Consider the following 24,749-nt stretch of genomic DNA (forward strand, 5'->3'; position numbering starts at 1 on the left):
ACAGGTAAGGAAGTTTGTTGTTAAAAATAGATTATTTTTCTGCTTTTTAAGATACACAATTTTCAGGCTGACCTTGTCCCTTTTAAATTTTTATAGCTTCTTCAGTTCCAATTTGAGATTTTCATATGGGGTAGGCAAACCTTCTTATGTTCTATATAAAATGCAAGACAACTTCTTGACATGATCTGCAATATTAAGAATATAACAGTACCAATTTCAGAAGCAGCAATGTAGAACCACCACACACATACCTACATGAATGGAATTTAACCATGTATATCACGGAAATCTTTAATGCATCACGGGGAAAAAAAGCAGGTCTAAGACAGCTCAAACACAATTTAGGATTCCCTCTTTTGCCATACAAACACATGACCTTGTCATGCTTCACAAGGTAACACCAACGTAGCTGATGCAAGAAAACATATGCTTCTCTTTACTGGACTCAAAATAGGAATAGAGGGGAAAAAGAATGATACTCGGGGCCAAACCCAGGTTTCTGAAGACTAGACTTGCAGCTGTCACTGTATTCAGCACAAGATGTCCCCACCCACACAAGCCCTATGGTACTCCTAACACAAATTGCACAATAGAATTTGAAAAATGCTTTTGGAAATGATAAACACTACAGATTCTTTATTTAGCTAGGAATTTGCACTGATGTTATCAGAAGAGTTTTAAGACTTGGAGACTGAGCCATTTTTAAGTTGCTGTGGGGCACAGTTAAAACCACAGGAAAACCTAAATGATTAATTCTTATGGATTTCAAAAGGAGGCTGACATACATTTGACTTTTCATGCATCGGCTGTCTTGCAGGCACTCTTCAATAACCCAATTACCACTTAAATGCCTACCATCTAACTCACAGAGAGTCCAGCTCCTCATCTAAATCTGGACATACCTTATTGCTGTATCTTGATAATCATGAAGAAAATCTTACCAGATCAAAAACCAGCAGTTCATCAGTACCCCAGTTTAAGGCACCAAGTAAACAGACACTCCTCTCGCTGCTTTGGGGAATTCATTATTAATGAAGTAAAAATTGCAGACATCAATCTACTGCTTCAGGTGGCCATCATAAGAAAAATAAATAGAAAGTTAATGTGGCTAGCCACGGTGGCTTATCTGGCATATTTACTGGAAGGTAAATTAAGAGCAGTAATGACCACAGTGCTACAAGCAAGGTAATAACATTGGATTGGAATAGAAAATTCTTCTATACAGCTTCCTCTGTCCAAGAGCTGTGTTTCCTGCCTCAAACCATAAGACAAACTTCTGTGATTATTTCAACTACTTCACCCTTCTCTACTGAAGACCATGCTGCCTACAAACCCCAAGGATATACTGGTCAGAACAAATGGACTCTACTGGCCTTTTTCTCTCTTTCTCTGAATGTTTCCCATTACCAAGAAAAAGAAAAATGAACAAACAAAAAGGCACCACAATATTACTTAGTGTCCTGAAAAAAGCTGGGGAGGCTCTGAGGAGGTTCTCCTTCCCTGCACCTCTACCACCCAGCTTACAACTCCCCAGAAGGGAGCCCACAGCAAACAGCAGAACTGCCCCATGGCATGGCATGCCGTGGCAGAGGCTGCCCTGTACAACGCTCCTCACTGCCGCACCTCACAGCCTGACCGAAATAGCAGCAGCTTACAAGACTTCAGATGCTATGGAGACTCAAAGCCTTCAGCTAGATTTGAGCTGTCTGACATTGTATCTGAAATACAGAGCGGGAAGAAGTGTTTTCCTTGCTGTTCAATTCATTTTATGGCATATTATCAAAACCACTCCTCTAACCTGGGCTGGAAAACACCAAAGTTCAGCTGACTTAGGGGGACGGCACCAACTGCCCTACACACAGTTTCTATTGTACCAAAATTTCAGTACCACCCTATTATGAACTGGTATCTACCTCATCTTATCAACTGCTTCCCATAAAATCACGATGCATCCAATATACATGGTCTGCCACCATCCAAAACCTGCCAGTCCTGAACCGCCACAAAATGCTGTACACTATATTCTCACTTATTCTTACCTTTTGCACCTCAAAAACCAAAGCAACCTCTTCTCCTCCAACAGTTTTGAGCTGCCCAGAAGCAAACACCCTAAGGAGCCTAGCACACCACGGTGCCATCGCTGCAGCTACGGTGGGTACAGAACATCAGAGAACTATCGGAAGTGACTAGTTTAGCCAGAACAATGAATTAAGAATGTAAAAACATATTATACATATAAGAAAAAAACCAAACCTGCATCTTTTTGGTTTTAAAGATAGACAAGGAAATTACATTAAAAAACTACACAATTGTTACATTACACTTAGGTTTTGAAACAGACACAGGCTGATAAATTCAGCATAAAGTTTTCCAAACATATCCTTAACTCTTCTGCAGTGCACGTACTTACACAGCCGAAAAGGATCTTTCTGTATGAGATCATACCATCAGCAATATGACAAACTGGTGTGCATTTAAGGAAACTGGGGCAGTGGAGAAGCAAAATACTGCTTTTCACAAACCATGATTTTTTAACTTGTTTCTATCACTTCTCTAGCTACAAAATCTTTTGTAAATGAGGACACTACCTACCTACCTCCCAAAGTTTATTTTATCAAGCCAGTAACTCAGCAACACGAATGACCGACAATTCACTCAACTAAAGTTTTTGCCTGAGGCATTAAAAAAAAGAGCAAGGAAAACTTATAAATAGTGCTGAAAGAGCTGAAGACTTGCTGCTGGCACACTAAACAAAAAGGAACAATTGAAAGCCACAGAGCAGTTAGTAATTTATACTACTGAGCCTAATGCTTGGACAGTAAGGAAAACAGATGGCTCTGCAATATGGAGATGGCTCCATGAAAAGCAATCGGCACAAGGATGCTGCAACAACGTAGTAGCGATAGTTTGTCTGGTTGTTGCAACAGCCACAGCAACTGAATTGCATCATTTCAAGGTATAAACCAAAACAAAAGTAAACAAGAGTAAAACAAAACAGAACTTCCTATTACAGTTAGCTTATATTCCTTGATAAAACATGGTCCAGTTTAGAGGTTTTTGGACAGTCCTGCACAGTTCTGTGCAAATAAATGAGCCTAATCCACCTGGCACCAGCAGCATTCCTCTTTCTGTCTCGTCCCCCTCCCAGTAATTCTGCATCATACCGTACGACTATGAACGTCAGCTATTTAGTTCTACTTTTAGCTCTGCTTTAAATAAAAGTGTGCTGAGTGCAAGCTGCAGAGTGAAGTCTCAAAACCATGGAGATGGCACAGACTGCAATTGGACAGCATTACCAAGATATGGGGGTTTTATTTTTTGTTTTTCTTTCTGGCAGACTTATTTAACTTGTAGAAGAAAACCAAAAACTTGCCAAGGGAAGTTTGCAACTACATGCTGGAGCAGACAAGCAGCTGGCTGGTTTCAAATGGAAGCCCTGTTTCAGACCTTGAGGACATACTCAGAGGCAATGGACTTGCAGGGCGCATGCACACATAAACACATGAAGAACAGGTGAAGGACTTCGACAAATGCATAAGGAGCTCAAACTAACTTGTTTTCTTCAAGCATTACATTTCAAGGCCATCATGACTAAGTAATATATCAGTCATGCGAGGACTTTTAATAATCTAAAAATCTAACCTGCAACTTTTCAGAAAGGCCAAATCATTATAAACTCTTTGGCCACAGGAACCTCTGAAAATATATATATATGCCTTCTAGGGAATCAGAGCACAGATCAAAACGTAGGTTTAAAGCCAAGGATAAAAGTCTTCTTCCTCTGCAACTTTCCTACAATAAACCAGGTTGTTCCAAGGGCAAGGTCAGTAGCTGGAGTTAACAGAGGAAGTATCATCTTGCCCTGCACACCATGACAGGTGATGGTATTCAGCTATAGATTATGCTGACATATTCTCTGTTTTAGCAGCAAGACTATTTTAATTTTAAAAAACATCCATTAAAACAAGTGTTTTACTGTAGAAAACGTCTATTATTTTTCTTAAATCAAAACTCACTGACACAATTGCTGATGCTGGTATAAGGCAGGGGAAACGAAAGGCCTCAGCATGCAGTTTTACAATATGGTTTAGAGCCAGGAAACTTTCGCCAAAGCATCAGCTCTCCATGCCTCTGAAATATTTTCTGTATCCAAACCTTCCATAGTTCAGGAGTTTGATTAAAGCAATCTCCAGGTATTGTTTACTCAATAGCATTACCTATCAGTGTTTCCTGAAATCCAAGTGTTTCCCGAAATCCAAGTGTTTCCCTATGAGGCTGCAACAACTTCTGGAATGCAAATTATACCATAAATCCTGTTCAAGATGAGAGAAGTGCAATTTGTTGTATATAAATACACCAACATCTACATGTCGTTACAGATGACAACTGGAGTTCAAAACAACTGGGGAATAAATTGGTCTGAAGCATTTCCAAAGTGCAGGGATAGTGTACTCTCTGATCACTGATGAAGGCGTAAGCTCAGCAGCGTTATGAAAGAAGTCACCATTAAAACACAACTGACTGCACTTGTGTTTAGTTTGTAAAAGAAACATGAAAGCACAAGTTTATTTTCACTCTCATTGAGCAACCAAATATTATTGTTCTTTAAAGTAATAATCAGGTAAGAAATTAAAGTAAGTTAGTTTTAAGGAAGATTCTTTCAAAATACATTTTTGTTATTCTGGACTTAAGCCTGTTTAATATATTGTACAACAAGAATTAGAACAGAACCTAATTACCAGCATGTATATTCACAGTATTTTGCCTGCCATGACTGCTGCTACTGGTATTGCTCTTCTCAACAAAGCAAACGATTGAGATTGATCAAATACCTAATTTGCTTAAACACTCTTGGTAATAAAGGGATTTTTCTTCCCCTTTTCTAATGGGTATTTTATGTTGGCAACTGATGGATCCTATATTAAACTGTTTTCATTCAAAACAGCAATCTGCTGCTACAATTACCAAGCTGAATAAAGGAGGGATGCTAAAGCCCTGCGATTTGAAGGGAAAACAAAAGGAGAAAAAGGCATAAAGTTTGCATGACTAACATTCCTGCTAACAGGTTTTTGTACCTTGCAAACTCTCTTCCACGTGCAAGCACTCTTTTATAACTTGACAATTCCTTGTAACCTGGAAGCTTCATGAACATATCATGTATTCTTGTTTTTAACCACTTTGAAGTCCCTGCAATAATGTCTTTCTAATCTACTGATCAGGATGACATGCAACTGCGAACAATAAAAAGAGCAATCAAATTTCCATTACCAAACACGCATTACTGTAGAAAATTCATTGTTTCCATAAGAACCCTTTTAATTAAGGCAGACATCATCAAGGGTTAAAAAAAATAAAAATACAGATTTAAGCAACTTGCAAGAAAACAAAAACCAAATCAGTCAGTCAAGCCACTGTTTGACTTCATCAGTCACTGGGAAAATCACAAAGGATTTGCTGCTACTCTGATTTGATCATGCAAGCCTCTGAAAACTTTGTGTGGTCCATTATTTATTTAAAAAATATTTTTTCCGTATTTACCATAAAAGTGTAGTGAACATGAGACATTCGTTTCCCAGACTTCACATTGTGGCTGACGAAGCAAAACGCATACTCAAGTTAGACGGCCAGAGCAAGAAAAAGGCCACCTTAAATAAATGCACAATAAATGTCTCCTCAGTCCACTGAGGCAGAGTCTTCAGACACTGCTGTATGTCAGTGTCTGTTTTAAAAGCAGGTCATGGATGCTTACAGAAAAGCCACAGACCCTTGATTTCTACACATCTGGGAATGACTACATTTTGCAAGTTAGCACATATGAAAACGCACTAAGGACAGTACTCTGAGTCAGTTTAGACTCTGGGAGTTCTACTACAAATAACCTTCGTAACAAATAACATTCCCTACAACAGACTTTTGGGGGGATAGTGACTCTTAGAAGGAGCAATCTTTCCATGCACTATTAACACAACAAAACCCTTACTATAGCATGACCATCATCAAATATGCATTTACTAGCCACACAAAATCATAAAGTTACTTGGAAATTTGTTTGAAGATTAGCTAAAAGCATTTGCAATGCAGTATTCTCTGAGTCAGGAACAGTCCCCATGCCATTAAAGTCTATTCCATTTTAAACTCTCTCTCCTCTGTCGCCCTACGGAAGATCCACACAAAAGGACAGCAAGTTTATCAGTACAGGAAAAGAGCAAAACTTAACAATGAACAAAGTCCTATCAAATTAATATAGCAATAATATGGTTCACGAGGGAAAAATCTTGAAGAATGTGTGTTGGTTTATCAACTTAAATTAAATTTATTTTTCCCCCCATCGACCCCTTTTTCATCTCAGGACTCCTTTTGCTTTGTTGCAGGGAAAATTTATTGTGTCTGAGCAGGTGAACGTTCTATGTCCCTGCTGCTTTTAGTTCATGCAACCTGCTACAGCAAAGCAGTTGTCTCGTTTAGGTTGTTGAAAAAAATTAATGAGAAATTTATCCACCTCTGTATGCAGATATGGTTGCCTATTACATGGAAATATGACTTTAAAACACCATATTTACAAAATGTAATATTCCAAAGCTGCTTGGTCTCTATGGACATCTGTATAATACCAAGCTGCCACATAAAACACTATTAATGAGACGTTCTTTTGATTCCCCACAATCAAAGGTCTCCACCCATTAAAAGGGTTATGCTGTCTCTCTCCTCCATCTGTGCTGCACTTTGAAGGGGCAATATCATCCCTTGGATGCATCAACTCTAGCAACAGAGCTGCAGATCTGAACAGATCATCTAACAAGACGGCTAGACTGCAGCTTCCGTCACAGCCTCCACCTGAAAGAGAGATTTGTTTCTTCCATTTCTGTAGAGTGTAGCGGACTCCTCCTCTCTGCTTCAGGTCTTCCAGGGGAAGGTATTGCCTTGGAGGAAATACAACTAACTAGTTCCCTCATCGACAGGAGAAAGCAAGCACATTGACTTGTGCCCTTTATGTATCGACACTTTAGCTGAGTAAATTAAGATGTACAGGGGAAAAGCAAAGAGCACCAGAAGCAGGTATATGACCCAGAAAAGCATAGTAGCAATTTTATATCTTCTTCAATCTTCCTGAAATGTGATTACAGTTGACCTTTAAATCTAGTAGATCAGCCAATCAATTCTGCCAGAACAACCCTGTATATGTGATCTAAGAGCATACCCATACTTAAAAAACTTCCAAGGGCTGCCTGGCATAGTCATTTTATTTTGCTGTAAGAGTTACCAAGATTTGTCTCAATTGATTTTACTTGCAAGAAAAACACATCATCAAAACTGCAGCATCAGCAGACACTAAAGGTCTTAGCTTCTTGCAGGATGAATGCAATATCAATAGTTATTAGGATGTATTCATACAAGGTACACAAGAGCGATGGAAAGAAGATGCTAGTAATCTCACTTAATCCTAACGCAGCCCCAAGTCAGGTTCTTTAGACTGTGGGAAAAAAAAAATCCACATGCAAGGAAAATGATAAACACTCTGAAGTATTTGCCAGGCAAAATGTTGAATTTGAAACTGAAAACATATTTAACAGCTCTTTAAGTAGTAAAGCTTTCGTGTCATGTTAGATGTTAGTTCTATTTCAGCTGATAAACTGTGCTTTAACAAAAAACCCAAAAGAGGCTTCAGGATGGTATTCGTCCATAGTGAGCTCAGAAGCAAGATCAGCAACCACTAGTGATCCTACTCTATGCAGCCGTCTCTCTTAGATTTCTCAGACTACTTACCCTGTAGCACAACCTTAATTTTATAGATGGATAAACAAAGACATGCATAACAAAGTAACTTGTGAAACCTCATCCAGCAAACTAAGGACAGAGAGGAACAGGATGCTCAAGTCCAGAGTCCCTCCAGTCCCATTATAAACTTGGCAACACTGCCACTCCTGAAACCTTCAGCCCCACCATTAGAAATGAAGAGTCCACACACAGTATCATCATTCACTTGGGGCCACACAGTCAACTAGACAGCAAGTTCTTTTATGCTGAAAGTCATTAACTTCACCCCATATTACATGCTAGGTTGTCCAAAAGAACCAGAAAATTGGAAATGAAGGGTTAGCTTTTGCTTTATCGAGCACAAGAGAGCTTACAGACTTGATCGGCTCTGTGATCTATGAAATCTCTACAAACAGCTTTGGAAGAGGCACCAAGCAGTGCAGCCAACCAAAAAAAAAAGATGGCACTGTGCAAACTGAAAATGCTACACTGAAAATTCTGAAAATACAAGATTTGACTCCAGAGTAAAACTGAACCATAAGGCAAGCCAGAGAAATTGTTAAGTCTGAGTGCAGAGACAACTGCAGACAAAACTCTAAATAGAACCCAACTGAAAGCATATGGGTAGGGCAGGGAACATCAGAATAAAAATCTAACTAATGGTAAAATACATAGTGATGTTTTTTCTTAAAATTCATGTAGGAAGAGAAACATATCTCCAACCTCATTGAGATATAACCTTGGGGGGAGGAGGCAGCTATTATTCTTTTAACTGCAGCTTATTTGATACAATAGTGACATTTTCTCTGAATGAAGAATTCTTTTAACATGAAGAAAAGCCAACTTCTGAAATGAGATAGAGCCCAGTAACACTGCAGTAGTTGAGAATGTCATGATTTCCATCAAGAAACTGTTTTGCAGAGATTAGGAACAGCTGTTTCAAACTGAATTAGACTAAAACTGGAAACAAGCTGTCAAGACCCAAAAAATGTATTTTATACATAAAAGAACGTACTTGATTCAGCTGTTTTATTGTGGTGGTCAGCCAAAAGAGAGAAATAAAGTAACATTCTGAGATTCCAGACGTTGTCGCAAAGACTCTCTGATTTTTAAGAGGCTTTATGTAGATTTATTCCTGTGAGCATTTGGAATAGCAAAAATGTCAAACAGCTCATATCACAGATTCTTGAATATTTTCAAACCATGGGCAGCTTAAAACAGTTTAAAGACACCTGAGGACACTTTCTGCTGTAGTCCACGTTCTCTGCATCTTCTGTAGCAGTAACAGGATGTTGCAATAAGGAAGATACACTCAATTGCTGTTGACATGAAAAGATTAAAGTCATTCACTTTAACCCACCACTTGCGAGTAACAGTACATGCATACAGCTCCTTTTTGTGCATGCTTGCAGATCCTAGGAGCCTTTTAGTGGGTATTTTCAGTAGCGATTCCCAGAGGAATTGCAGTTTCATATAATGAGAAGTAAATACATCTATTTTACATTATACTGTAAAATGTCATATCTAGATACAATTCCTTTGTGTCCAATGGCCCACGCAGTATACAGAGCACCTCTCATACTACATCGCTGCCAGTTACAGAAGCTTAGAGGATCCAAATACAACCACCAGATTAATCAATGCTGGTGCTGATTTTGATTAGAACTATTTTTTCCAAAGCACGACTCTGAACATCAAAGTCCCCTGGGATTTTATTACATGCTGTAAGATGTAGCCATTATACTCTGTTTTCCAACTAGATCCAAAGAAGTCTTGAAAAAACCCTCAGCGTTTCAACATGTTTGTTACTTCTCATAGTAATGATATATACTAATTCTACCCAATAAGTGTATTAGTTATTACTGTCAGCTTGTCAGTACATGTGCTTTGAAGAAGAGGTATCAGGGAACAAGCCAATTCATAAGCACGTAAAAAAATGCACGCTCCAAGAAATGCTTTTTTAACTCACTAAGACACCAGACAAGCATGCAACGGCGCTATTTCAGCTTTCAGATTACTTACATGGTCTAGCTTAAGGCATTAAACTTGAGTACTTAAGTTCTCAGCAAACTCAGTGGAGCACCAAAGCATAATTGAATGCTTCACACTAAGCCGAGAACCTTACAAAAGAGCACAACAAGATAACTGCTGCTCAGAATACATAAACTTTTGATCTTTCTGTGAAAAGATCAAAAATGTGAAAGACTAGCACCTGGTAGAATCAATCAGCTTTCATTAAAGCTTCTTTTATTAATTCAAAGGACATCTTTTTCTAGGTATGCTGTAACTGAACAAATGTCCGTGGCTAAAAGATTTTATTCATGTTCCTTGTTTCTTGTGCAAGTGGAAGCCTTACATTCAGGCATTTAAAATTAGATAAAATGAACTGCTATACATGCTTGGGCTAAAGTTGCACGGCAGAGAAAATAGTAACATGTACTGATAAGCCATCTTTATCTCCAGAACTTCAGGATTTATTTTTTTTTAAAATCTTTTTTAAGGTTGGACTTGATGATCTTGCAGGTCTTTTCCAACCTTAGTGATTCTGTGATTTTAATCGATTTAAATGCTAGCTCACACCAAGAAGATGTACCAACAACAAATGGAGTTAGGAGTGAAGGAGCTCTGAGTGCAAAGTTCATTCTCGTCTCTAGTCTCCTACCAACCCCCAAAACCTGCCTGACTGTGGCACTACTCAAACTTCTAGGACAGCCAAGATATGTTTCTGCAACTACTGAACAAACCTGACAGTCAGACATAAAGTTATATAGGCTACAATTCCTAGTACCACGTTTAGAATATTGTTTTTCCACATTTCTACTCCCAGCTGACCCAAGAATACAATTACAAGGGTCAGGGGGGAGAAAAAAAACCCAAGCCCATTTCTCAAGAGGCAGTATTTTACAGCAGAAGCAAAGTCTTGGTTTTCTATAGAAGAGTCATTCATCAGAGCTCCTGCAGAAAGCAGAACACCAAATTCAAGTATCCCTAAAAACTTGGTCAGATGTCTGGCCAGATCTGAAAGAAAGTTCACCTGCAAAATGCAACATTTTCAGAAGAATGTAAAATGACCACATCTACTGCAAAGTGTTGACTTCCTTAATGGCTTGCTTAACGTTATTAGCGAAATCTTACAACTTTGGGGAGAACAGACAACTTGCTTCGAATTATCAAGCAAAATTTTATTTTATTAACAGGAGTATTTTGGAAAGAGCAAAGGTCATCCGAGATCAACTGCACATCTTTTCCAATACACTTCTATTTATGTTAAAACCAAAAACCGGGCACAGATGTGAACAGTAATGGTACTGATGTTGTGGTCTGCAATTTCTTATTCACGTTCTTCAATTGTCACAGCATCAGAGCCACAAAACAACACCACTCCTGCAGGGCAGGATTATTCTTTCCTCCCAGGAAAATAAAAATCAGTATGCATTGACCCCAAAAGGCAAGAGATTTCAAGAATCACCATAGACCTTCTGGGTTACATGCCTTCAACACCGGAAGCTCAGTATTAACTACTGCTGAATAAAAAACTGCTGCCACATTTTTGCCAAATGTACATTTCCATGAAGCAGTAGCCAAACCAGTGTTCTGAACTGCACTTTGATTATATACAGCTCCTTACACAGACTACTTTCAATTTTATTAGCTTTTAGGCAATTACCATGTTTTGTAGTCCAGTTATCAGCAGTATCAATTAAGATACAATGGGGAATAATTGAATATTGCTTATATGCAATTCAAACAATTAAATCACTCTGAACTGAGGGGGCTGTGACTTTAGTAACTGTGAACTTTAGTAACTCCAAAAGAGAACTCACAAAAAATTAGAGATAAGCACACTTCTGCATTAAAAAAACCCCAAATAACAGTCACACTAAAAGATCTGACAACAACAATAGTGGAGAGCAACAAGGTGACATCATTAAATTTTCCATTTTATTTGATTTCCTCTAGAAGCTATAAAAAAACCCCCAACTTTTCCATATAAAGAATACCAATGGGATGCTTATCACCTGTATCAGTTATTTTATTATTAGTGTTCATATTCCTTGAATGCCCTTCATATGAAGGTCCCCAAATGCTTTACAAACATCTTTAATTTGCCTCAAAGAAAGTGAGACACAATTTTGTGTCTCTGAAAACATCCCCTGTGCTTTCATGGTGGCCACCATCCACTGGAAGATAAGTCAGGCTTTCATCACCAGTAGCAAGTCAGTCTGAGCCACCAAGTGCTGAGATAACAGGCAAATATGAAATTCAAAGGAGTGCTGGGTCTGAGGGTTTCTTACAATGAGCTTCTTGTTCTACAGTCCTACATATTCTTCAATTAATCTCTAGACAACGTGGATTTCCAGTTATACTTTGTTCTATTTCTCAACTTTTAAAAGTAAAGCCTTTTCTTCTGATTAATGGTAGTACCATGACTTATTCAGCTACATACTGCATTTCTGTGCCTGTGCATGACTTACTTTGATTCAAAGTCTGTTACTAATACAAAGCAATGCAGTTTTAACCAATTTGGTTTGATGAGCACATTATACAGCTTAGAAAGGGAAAGTGATCACTGACTTACAAATTACGTAATTCAGCCATCCAACATGAACTGCATGAAGAGTTCTTGCAGAGGAAAAAAAGGAGTTCGGGGAGGAAGAACCGGGAGTGGGCAGAAGTGTTTTGGTTAAAATAGAGCAACGTCAATCATTTCCATCCTGAAATAGGCTAACAGCTAGAACATTAATACTTATCAAAGAAACAGGGGGGAAAAAAACCCACTCATTAACAAATAAAGGTGTTGCAAAGCATTAAATAATTCCCACCAGCTGACAAGGGGGCTGTGATTTATAATAGTGTGTATTGATATATCACTTCCCATAATTAGGAAAAGTGAGACTGGTGCAGCTTACAGCATTATTTTGATCAGAGCCTTGAAAAATACTGTTGAATAACAACAAACACCAGGCACAACAATAGAAAAACACCACATCATGCTCTCAAGCTGCTTCAGATTTGAAACAATGTATTCTAGCAAAATTCAGTAAGAAAGGCAAATTCTGTTTGGACACACATAACCTTATTTCACAATAACATCCTAGTGTTAATTATTACTGTAACAACTCTGGGAAGATCATAGATATAAAGCATCCAACTACATAACAAGCCTGAATCAAAGGCTAATTATTTCTGATATTTTTTTAAGCAACAAAGGTACTCATCATCACTCTTCTCTTCCTGAAGTAAGAAGCTAAACTCAGGCCACTGAAATGTCAATGAAATTCAACTAACCTTCAAGGGAATTATACTGGCACAAGGTGGCAAATGTGGCAAATTCTCACCTGCCATAGCATCTTATCAGTAATGCAAAGAAAAAAGAAACCGGTAATTTTCATTTCCTTTTGTTCCAATTATTAGGTGCCAAAAACACTTTCATAGTTATATATGGTAACAATAAAATAGTTAGGATAGCCCTGGGCTGGACTTTTGTTCAAAACCAGCATAGGAATCAAAGACAAAGAAACACAAGAACCCAAGAGCTGCAGATTCCAGGGATGCCCAGCTGAGGAGGGAAGATGCACCCTCCAAAAAAAGATGGACATAACTGGTGGTATCCATCTCCAACACCCCCAGAGGCTGCTTTAGGCAGGATCTCTAGAGAGAATAAAACCCATCCAACACACAGCGGCTGGTGATTCTGCCTTTGCTTTTACTGTTGCTGCTATTATAAGCTTCCCTGTTTTCATTATGGTTTTTTACTGTTTTTCCCCCTCTCACTATATTCACTTTTTTTTTTTAATTAAACTATCATTGCATAGCTTGGAGACCCTCAGAAAAATTTCTTGTCCCACCTTTTTTCTTCTCCAGTAAAGTATACTTAGACTATTGCAATTCCTGCCCCCCCCCCACCCCCCCTTACATTTTGGTACAAGCTTTTTTTTCCTCCTCATAGCTTTTCCAGTGCTTTTTCCCATAGAACCGTAATATCAAGGATAATTTGCACACTACCTCAATTTGCCACCCCTGTCATAGTTGATCACTAAAAATCTACTCTGCAATAATAAAACTCATTATTCTCCAGGCAGACAACTGAGCAATAATTAATAACCATGGCAGTTGGAGGCAGAGAGGTAACCACCTGTTTCCTAGACACATTTAAAAAGAAATAAAGGGGGGAAAAAAATGAACATTACTGTAATTCTGAACAGCAAGGGCATTTCACCAAAACATTTGCCTAAAATCGCACAAAATTAAAAGCCCATAAAAGGCATTTTTCCAGACTGCCAGGCAAACAACATTAGTCACTAGCTCTATAATACTTGGCATCTACAAAGCATTTCTGTCCAAAGAACCCAATGCACTTGAGACACATTTAGACTAGAAACTTTCCCAAGAAGTAGGTTAAGTATTATTATCCTATTTTATCTGTAAGAAAAATGAGGCACAGAAAAATCATGCATCTTGTTCAAGGTTACAAGAAAAATTAGTAAGAAAAGCAAGAATAGAATCCAGGTGGCCCAGCTCCTATTTTGTGCCCCGTGTACAAGGAAACACCAGTTCATGTATCATTCATTTCTCCAGTGACAGGAATATAAACTCCCATGGTTCACCTGCACAGGAAAGGAGTCCACAGCCGGTAATCCCTAAGCACCGTTGCACTCTGGCAGCCTCTATGAAGCACTGATTCTGCTCTTACAAAGCAGATTAAAATGTGCTCTTCAGAGTGCAACAGAGATATCCTTGCAGGGACTTGTCACTTTGCTTCAATTAAAATCTTATTTTATTTTTTCATTGGTTCCCTTCCGTGAGCAAACCAAGGGATTTTGGTCACTTCAAATCTTTTCTCTAAGTAATTTCTTCAGAGCTCCTGTTCACGGAGAATACCAGTATCTCAAGCTGCACCACTAACCTTCCCACTCTTACCCCAGCAAGCACAGGACATCTTCAAAAGCAACCTCTAGAAGCACTGGGCAAGCAGATGATCCAGTTACCATGATACAGTTTTTCTCAATGCCATATGTCTGTCACTGATATTACACTACACCTGAAAAGAATATGTTTCCCAATTTGGGTGGATAAATAAGCTGGATCTCCATGCAACGGTATGTCACAATATTACAACACCGCATTTTTGTAGAAAAAAGTCCTGAAAGGACAAAATCTTGGCCACCTGCCTGAACTTCCAAAGAACTGCCAACATAATAATTCAGTTACATTGTCCATGCTACTGTAAAACTACATTAAATTCAAAATGTTTGAGCGCATGCAAAATTTAAAATTAATGTTCCTTGGAATGAACACTTCATTTTACAATCAAGTTGAACCAAAAAAAAAAAAACATACTTCAACAGCGTTCCTCTACTATTATGGCTAACATTTAATGTCATTTATTGTCACTAAACTCAATATTTGTGTCTAATCAATACTAAGCTACCAAGGGCAGTCATAACAAGTCTGGACTTTCTCTACAGCCTCTATTGATTTCTTTTTTGAGACCTACAACAAACACAATTTATACAAATAATTTATCCCGGAACACATCAAAATAATTTAATAAACAAAACCTATATATTCCTTTTCTCTTCTGTCATGTGACAGAAAATCATTTTAACTCATTAATGGTAATTATCTCAACAGTTCGATTTTAAATTTATGTAAAAATAAAAGGAAGCTATAAAGTAACAAATTTAAATCCAAATACTGTTTAGTGTATTTCAACATGCAGATCAACAGTAATTTTTTTTCATTTTGTACTTTTTGTGCCAGTGTATTACTTTTGAAAAAATTTATGACAACTCCTGTCCTGCTTTGTTCACTTGGAATATTTACAGTACACTGATACTGTAAAGTTTATGCAAGTTGCCATAATCTTCTTTTCACAGATGAGTAAATTAAATAATTTGATCTAAATCCTCCTCACCCAGAGAGTCACCAAATGAGAAAAGTTGATTTTTTGCTTTCTGCTTGAAGTGGTAGGTAACAGCCTTCCCAAACACACTGTTACCATGTTTTTTAAGTACCACCTCGTGATGATAAAACACCACCACCACCACTCACATACACCCACCCACACAGGTTCAAACTACGGAAGCGCTGGAATTGGAATATAGCAAACAGACAAATGCAACTCTGAAAACAGTAGAGCATGTAACACTGGCTTCACTGAAGTTAAAGTCAAGGAAAAAACATAAAACAACATCACCTGTTCAAGACTACAACTGTTCTAAATTCCCCCCACTTTCACTGCTGTTAATAGTATTATTTGAAAGTCTGAAAACAAACTCTTCACTGCAAAGGGGGGAAAAAAGAAAAAAAGAAAGGAAAAGAAGAAAAAGGAAACAACTTATAGAAGACAGTATTTTCACTTGGGCAAGTAAACTCTGCTAATACTGCCATCACTCAGCAACTCGGGGAAGACAGTTTGCGGCTATCCAACTAACTCAACGTTTCTTAAGTCTGGTAGAAAGAGTAATTCTACAGCATTGGTTTGGTAGTTGATCTATTTTGCATATACTCTGCAAATAAACAAACAAAAGCAAATAAACAAAAAATCTCTACCAGTGATTAAAGCTCAAATGTTGGGCATGGACTACCTGACAGCACCACATGAGGAGAGGGGAAACTTGCCCTACAAAAGCATTTCCCTTGCTCAGTGGACACACAATACACTGAATATTTTCTGTTCCACTGGAGCCAATGGAAACACCTCAACAGACGCTGCCTCGGGCATGCACAGGGCTAGGGTATACAAATGCTTTGCCAAGGGCAAAGAGGACGAACAAATACATACTACAAGCAATAAATAACCTCACTAAAGCAGCAGATGGAAAACAAAAGTTCATACTACTCAAAGAATGAGTTCAAACTCTTGGATTCCAAAAACCTACATCTACCCTGACTGCCAGCATTACTATAGCTGGATCCGGCAACCACACCATCACAAGCTTTATTAAACATTTTATGTATGGATAAGTATATAACATTGGTTTAATCACATCATCAACAATATTTTTTTCCCCCACAAAACCCCTTTGTCACCCAGCATTGAGAACAAATATCAAGAAACAAACAATTGCTTAGTAAATGATGCTTTTATTCATGAGATCATGGTCTCATCTACTGCAGAAAACGAGAAGCAGCCAGGAACAAGGAAGGCCCGCGTAAGGGCACTTGCTATGGAAGTGTCCTAAAGAGCAACAGAAGTGACTTCTGCCACTGCTCTGTCACAACTGTAAGGTCACATTTTAAAAAAAAAAATTAAATCAGAACTTAATCAGTATTTCAGTCTAACTTTTAACAATCCCTTTCATCTAAACTTACAGCAAATGCATTCTCCCCTGCGGCAGTTTCCCTGTGAATTCCAATATAATGCAAGCAGCAAGCACCTGGTAACGAGAGGCAAGGCAGCAGCACCCAGCAAGTCCAGTCCTGACTCTTCCAAGTAGTATCAGGCCATGCCCATACAAACCAGAAACCATTCCCACTGCTACCGTCATCTTAGATTTCAGATGCTCAGACACAACAATCATATTACAATGATCGAGAAGTACATCATTACTAAAACCAGAAATCAACTACAATAACTAGACAGAGACAGTCCATGTTAAAAAAAAAACCAAACCACTACTGATTTCTACAGACTTCCTAACTTACCAATAATACTTTATCTGCATTAACCATACAGAATGATAGCTCTTTTTTGTCTTATCGAATATTCTACCTTCAGTATTACATTAAAGGCCACATATAGAGCCTTCTGGAAAACAGCACTTCAACTGTAATGAAGAAAACCTCTTTTCTTAAATAAAATTGAAGAGGAGGGGAAAAAAATTATCAAGTAGACCTAAATATTGTTCCATGGCTACTACATGCCTCCATACACCCCACAGTCAAAGTAATTTACTTGTATGATTTTTACTGATACATAAAAGAAGCTAAAGCAAAGGAGAAAAAACATTTAGCTCTTGCTTGCAGTAAGATCAACTTGAACTTCCTGTGTTTTTCAGCTATAGCTTGTGAGCTCTGTTAAACACCTGGGAAAGTAAAGTTCCTTTACAGCTGCATGTGTATGTAATTAATGCATTTGACAAGCTGCTGCGTTCCCAAACAGCTGCTTCCATTACATGGACAACTTCACCATCTGCAAAACTATTGGGTAAACTACAGTAAGTAAATATCAGGATAGCAGGTGCTAATAAATAACAAGTACTGCCAAGATAACACACTTCCATAAGGAAAGTTTTCACTTTTCCCACTGTACCCCTGGAGCAGGCAAACTTCAGATAGTCTGAAACAGGGGAACTAGTGTTGTGACTCACAGGAGCAGTAAAATAAGGGTTGGGGCAAATATCTCTGACATCACAATTAAATGCAACCCATCTCTACCGCATTAAGCCAAAGAGTTAGATCAGTCAATTCACACCTAAAAGTGGGTCTTCTCACAACACATAACCAGCCACAGCTGCAAGTATTAATTGTGGTAAATTAAACAAGTTGAAAAGTGTCAAGTAAGTCTAATCTCCAATGTTACCATTCACATCTTAAACAGAGAATTTTCTGTTTATGTCTGTATGACTTTCACTACACTTTGCAGCCAGCACTGCTACTTAACCCAAAAAGCTTGTTCATGCATCCAAGACCACCATATCAAAACCGGGCATTTGCTTGACCCAGCATCAAAACAAAGCCACAAATATAAATAACTGTTCTAACAACCAGTATCTCGTGAACCACAAGGAACCATGATTAATACAGCTTCAGGTGAAATTTAAGAAAACAAAACTAAACAAGCTATTACTTGTGCAACCAATTTTGCCAGAAAAAGTAAGAGTCACATAGGTAGATATGATCCACCTCCAGATTTACAAATCACTTAAGTTTTAGGTACATTTATACACTAAAAAAAGAACCAATTTGGTAGTACTATGCTTTAAAGAGCTTCATGCAGTTTACAGTATTTGGAAGGTTACTGTCACTATATTCTCCAAAAACTGGCTGAGACTATCATATCAGTGTTTCTGCTTTGGAAATAAGTGGACCAATTAAAAAATCTCAGTTTTTAAACAAACAGACTATTATATAGGATAACTTTTGAAATGCTGGAGGTTTTTTTTGGTTTGGGTTTTTGGTGTTGTGGGCTTTTTAAGAATTACCATTTCAGGCCTCTAATTGTTCTTTCAATTTTAGACAAAACATAGTGCAGCAAAGCTTTTTTTTTTAAATGTATACAGTACTATGTATAGTGCTTTGATATACTGAACAATAGTTTGCTTCTCATGAGCTAGCCCAGTTATTATTACCGACCTTACTTATAATTGTCCTACAGGCAACTATTACCAGTCTCCCCATGTTTTAAAAATAAACAGAATGTACTGAAACACGCAACAGAAAGTCTGTCTACTCATTTTCCCTATATTTCATTAATGTTCTTTTGGAATTGCACCATAGCCCCAAAACTATCCTCCCCTGGCAGCCGTGAGGCCATTCATGCCATCAGTAATGCATGAACAATCAAAGAGAGAGGAAAATGCCCTTATCTCAGCTCATCAAAAATACAAGCAAGCAAGCCACAAAGGGGTCACAAATTAAAAATTAAATGCGGACAGACATAAAGTGTATTGACACATCACCACATCTAAATCGTCCCTTTGAAGCAAAACACCAGACACACACAGTAAGAACAGAAGGCGGCCAAAAGATGCAATGAAATAACACTTATTCAAGAAGTGGCTTTAGCAATGAAGAATTAAGCAACAATTCACATGAGCATCAATAGGGTCTTCACTGCTAATGGTAAATCCAGCAGCTAACACCCTCACACAGGCAACACATCTGCTGGTACAGGGGCAACCTATCCATGCCTGCTGGTTATTGCAAACCCTAGAAAGGATGCTAGTAAAGTTCAGAAGAACCATTAGGTAGAAAGTAGCTATTTAAATACAACTTAAACAGCATCTTTTATTGTAGTTGTAAAACAGAAGTCAAAGACAACAAAGATAAAAGAAAAAAAACCACCAGTTTTATCCTGGAGCATTTAACTGTGTATATGAGTGCACAGGATGCTAAAAATTTCTCTTTCTGAAATCAGAAGCCAGTATTACAAAAAAATGCTCTTCAAAGCTCCATAACACTCTAAGTTAATAAAAAACTCCATTAGAACAACTCTGCCAAAGCTATTTCATTACCAGCTGAGTTTACTCTGATAATGACCTAAAGTAGTAATTAAATCACTGAAGACTTAACTGCATTACAAGTTTAGAAGTTTTCATGTATAAATGTCAGATAGGTTTTTTTCTGAAAGTAGCAAACAAATTATTTTTTCTTCAGTACCAATAATTGCTGCTAACAGCAAGAAACAACAAGCAAACATGAAACATTTTTCGTGTTTTCATTTAAAAATCCTTCTTGTCCCCCATTTTCCAACCATACCAACTTCTGTCAATGCTGAATTCTGCTGATTTTAGAAGACGTTAACACATATTTGTATTCTGGAAAGTGACTACACAAACATTATTGGGGTATTCATACAAACGTTATTGTAGTAGTCTATTTCAAATCTGAGTCATATTAGATTGGTTGGCTCAATGCGTAACAAGAATTTGCCTATGAAGTACTTGTGTGGTCTGAAAGTCTTCCTTGCTCACATATCACAATAAATAAAGTGGAATTGTTTCTTTTAATGCCTTAAATATTTTCAGATTTTTTATTCTTGCTTACTCCTGCTGTCTTCTCTAAGGTTGTTAAAAGCTACAACTCTGGAATCTCTCACTAGTAACAATTACCATAACAGAAATTAATTCATCTTTTACATTTTGTAACAGCTCACTAGTATTTCAAAGATAATTTTAAGAAAGCTTTTAAATACGTATTCATTTAAATATTTCTATAAAAAGTAATAAGCATGCTCAGAAAGAGACCAGTAATAATTGCAATAATGCAGTGTTTACTTATTTAATAAAATCAGATGTAAGGAAAGGAATATTTTTGACCCACAAGGAGACTATGTTCAGAGCAGAGTGGGAAAGATACCTACCCAATTTCTGTCTCTACATATAGTCAGCATACAGGTTTATGGAACTGAATGCTCACGAGAAAGAAGTTTCTTTCAACATAAAAAGAATTTTTTAAAAATGTAAAAAATTGCATTATCTGCCTTTTTTTTTAAACATTACTTAAAATTCAATGCAATATATACAATCTGAAAACACTAGGCATGCCAAAGCTGTTGAATACAAAGTTACTCCTGAGACCAGGTGTAAATTTTTGTCGCGGCAGCAAACGGTATAGAAAGGCATCAAAATTTCTGATGATGACAACTTCCCTATATGTTTCTTTCCCAGAAACAGGTTTGGAGGCGACAGAAGTTCCTGATTCTCTGCTCTAACATCCCACTGCCCTCTGCTACAGTGTTTACTGCCAGATGCAAGGACACAATATATTTTTATTTTGTATCTATATAAGATGCTGAACAGCTAACACGGAAAGTATTCTTCTGCTTGGGAGTTAACACCCCCTTTGAAAACAAGGGCACACTTCAGTATCACAGAAAAGTTTCCTCTCAATTAAAGCTCCGGTTTTACCCTTAAAAGTACATTTAGGTACGTATAATGCCCCTCACCTTCATAATAAACTCAGTGATTTTGACAGTCTCAAACACTCAGAGGTCTACTGTATCACAAATCAAACATTCTGTAGGAATACACAATTAAATTACATGGATGGATTCTGTACCTTATTTGACCATTTGTAGGCTTGAAGAAGTTGGCTGTAAAGAGGTGTTTTGTCCTGAACAGGATCTAGGCTCAACAGTCCACTATTGTGCAGGGGATGGTTCTCAGATGGTTTACCAACTAGGTTGCTGAGACGCTCCAATTCACTGAAAGAAAACAGAATGGCATTTTTTTAAAGACAGATCTGCAGATACAGATATCTGAGATGTACAGTCCTCCTGCAGGGGCAGCAATCATGCATGAACTCTAATCTAATACCTATGTGAGTTTTAAATAGATGCCCAATTTGATAAAAAACCCCAAACTTAGTCACTGTCATTACCCAAACAATTTAAAGTGGTCTGTTAGCTGTTAAGCTCAGTGCTTCTAAGGAGAGAAAGTACAAGTCAGGAGTCTTTGTAAGACAACCTGGAAGGAGTCAAACTATGGTGGGTCCTGTTCACAAGCACTTCCAGAACCCAGGGCACCTTCTGAGCAATGCATACCCTCAGAAACGTCAAAATTCTGACTTCAGCATTGGCTGCAATACTAGGGGCAATACTAGAAATATTTTTTTTACCAATCAAGCAGGCAGATGCCTCATCATTTCATTAAATGATCTAGAAATTAAAGTTGTCCTCCTATAAATATATAGAAGAACTGGCATTAGTCCTCAGCCTGGAGATGGTCCTGCAAAGTCTGTGATTACTCTAAGTATAGACATTCCAAGTTCTCAGGACAAGGAAGCATCTTCTTTTTTCCATGAGCAATTTGTACATTTGTAGACATGTATAAAATACTCAACTAAAGCCTAACAAGCACACTTTTCCCATGAAAAAAAGCTCACTGTGAAATGATCTATTATTGCTTCATATCTCATTTGTCAAACACTACATTTAATAATAACAAAAGTTAAGCAATTTTTAAAACTTGCATTAATCAGCTATAGAAGAAAGACTGGCTACTTTGCAGATAAAAAATGCAGTTTTTCAAGTGACATGACTAATCAGGTGCCTTTCCCTTTAACTTCTGAACGTTACATCCTACTCTGAACTTCAAAACTTCCACTAGATTAAAAGCAGGATTCAGACCCTTCAAAAGGGTGACTTCTGAAAATGTCTGTAAAGAAAAATCCCAAATATCTCAATTTGCATTTAATGAAGGTTACGAAAATAAACGCCAACGGTCAGGGAACTGACGGTTAAGAGACTTCCACACTTTACTACCATAAAATTCTCCTTTATTAATCACCATTCCTTCAAGTTTCCATGGCCTACATTCTTTCTAAGCCTCTGGTGCTGTGAACACTCATGAAAGTGCTTAATTATTTCTTGACAAAAGAATACAATAAATGTGAATAGACATCAACTAAGGATTTGTTGAACAGGGATCCCAGTCAATACTTTTCATTATGTGAGCCAAAGTCCACTGATACCATTAACTTCAATACATCTTGGAGTATTCCCTTGCTACTTGAAATCTGTGCTTCTCAAACATGTAACAGAATACGTAACACTTAGATACTATATAAACTATAATATTTTAGGGCAGTTATTTTTCAAAAAAGACAATTTAAAGATACTCCAAGACACTTTTTTAAAAAAGTTATCTTGCAGGGAATCAGGAAAGAAATGATCACCAAAGCACTGATAAGCATATCCACTAATGGCGTGGAAGAGACGGTGCAAAAGGAACTGGTGAAGTTTGATGATGAAGCTACTCTCAGGTATTGTAGTAAGGACAGGGACTGACTGCAAAGAATCGCACAAGAACTTCACCGGACTGATACACTGTAAAGTAGAGGAGTGTAAAATACTACACATGAGACAAGATAGCTGTTGGGTCTGACCTATCTATTACTGTTCGGGAAACAAGATTTCGGGGTTATACTAGATAATTCTTTAAAAAGCTACCAAGCAAGACATGAAGGATAACCAAAGGAATGGCACAGCTTCCACGGAGGGAACCATGAAGCCTCCTCAACTTGAAAACAATAAAAACCAAAGGGGTACAACAGAAGTCTGTAAAGCTGTGTACAACATCATTATCTACCATCTTTCCCAACAGCAGGGAAGAAGTAGGTAACAAATTGTATTACCATGATCAGAACAAACTAAAAATCAGCAAGGCCTATTACCAACAAGAAACGGCTTGTTCGGAAGACCCTGAACCCTAAATCTCAGGAGCCCAGAAGATGTGCTCACGCGCTTGCCCTGCCCTTGGACACCTCCCTGGGCAGCACTGATGGCTTCCAGGAGGACACAAGTGAACCAACAGCCTTCTGGCAGGATCCACATGGCCCATCAGCCTCCACAGTCCGTCTCTGTTTACATGAAACACACCTGCTGGCACTAAACAACTATACTTAATGGGTACTAACTTGCCAGCCTGACGAGTTTTGGTAACAAAATGGTCATTCTTGAACCACTTGGATGCTACCAAATAATCAGAGCCTAAAAACTGTTTATTTAAAAAAAAACACTTCAAAAAACACGAGAAAAATCTCCCTGCCACCAAAACCATTCACCTTGCCAACGCAATCCCACCCACAGCTCCTTTTTTAAAGCGAAACAAGAACAAAAAGCAGGTAAGCATTATGAGCAGCACTCATCCCTTTGGAGGCTCTGGAACGAAACGCCACGGAGGGGTAAGGCGCACGACGTCGGAAGGAATAAACCGAGGCGTTTGCGCATTTATTTGCCTAAAACTTTCTCCGGGAGCGGAAACGGCACCGCCGGGCGCCTCCGAGGGGACAGGCCCGGGGGACCGCGGGAGCCCTCTCCCCACGCCGCAGGGCTGGGGCCGCGGGCCCGGCTGCACACCGAGGCGGGGGGGGAGGAAGCCCCCTCAGGGCCGGCTGCTCACCCCAGGTCGCGGCTGACGGAGTGCAGGCTCTCCTGGAAGGCGGCCACGAAGCCCTTCTCGCGACCCTCCAGGGTCTCCTTGTTCCGCATCCCATCCTTGAGGCAGTCGAAGACCCGCGTCACGCTGGAGCGCAGCGCCTGGATAGCTGCGATGGCCTGGGAGAAGGCCTCCAGGTTCACCCCGGGGCTCAGCACCCCCTCCGCCATCTTGGCCGGCCGGGCCCGGCCTCCCCCCGGCGGGCCGTGAGGAGCGCGGCGAGGCCGCGGTGGCCCGGGGCAGGCTGGGAAATGTAGTCCGGCCTCTGAGGGGGGCGGGGGCGAGCGGCGGGGCCGGGCGGGAAGTGGCGCTTCCCTCAGGGGCTGCCGCGGGCGGGGGGCCGGTCACCCGGCACAGCCGGTCAGTTTTAAGCCTTTTTATCCTCTT

The 24,749-nt window shown here is 38.8% G+C and overlaps 1 protein-coding gene across 2 annotated transcripts in view; it reads right to left on the reverse strand.

The window, feature by feature from the left end:
- Nucleotides 1-24,532, reverse strand: part of MED27 (mediator complex subunit 27) — a 93,984-nt gene extending 69,452 nt beyond the window's left edge. For both annotated transcript variants that reach the window (XM_059828863.1, XM_059828862.1), the window contains exons 1-2: nt 24,327-24,532; nt 21,484-21,628 (exon numbers count right to left, since the gene is read on the reverse strand). In XM_059828863.1, the coding sequence (XP_059684846.1) occupies nt 21,484-21,628; nt 24,327-24,532 (351 nt within the window). The remainder of the gene's footprint in view (nt 1-21,483; nt 21,629-24,326) is intronic.
- Between the last annotated feature and the right edge of the window lie 217 nt (nt 24,533-24,749).

The sequence above is a fragment of the Gavia stellata genome, chromosome 24 (genome assembly GCF_030936135.1).
Source record: "Gavia stellata isolate bGavSte3 chromosome 24, bGavSte3.hap2, whole genome shotgun sequence".
Classification (NCBI taxonomy): Eukaryota; Metazoa; Chordata; class Aves; order Gaviiformes; family Gaviidae; genus Gavia; species Gavia stellata.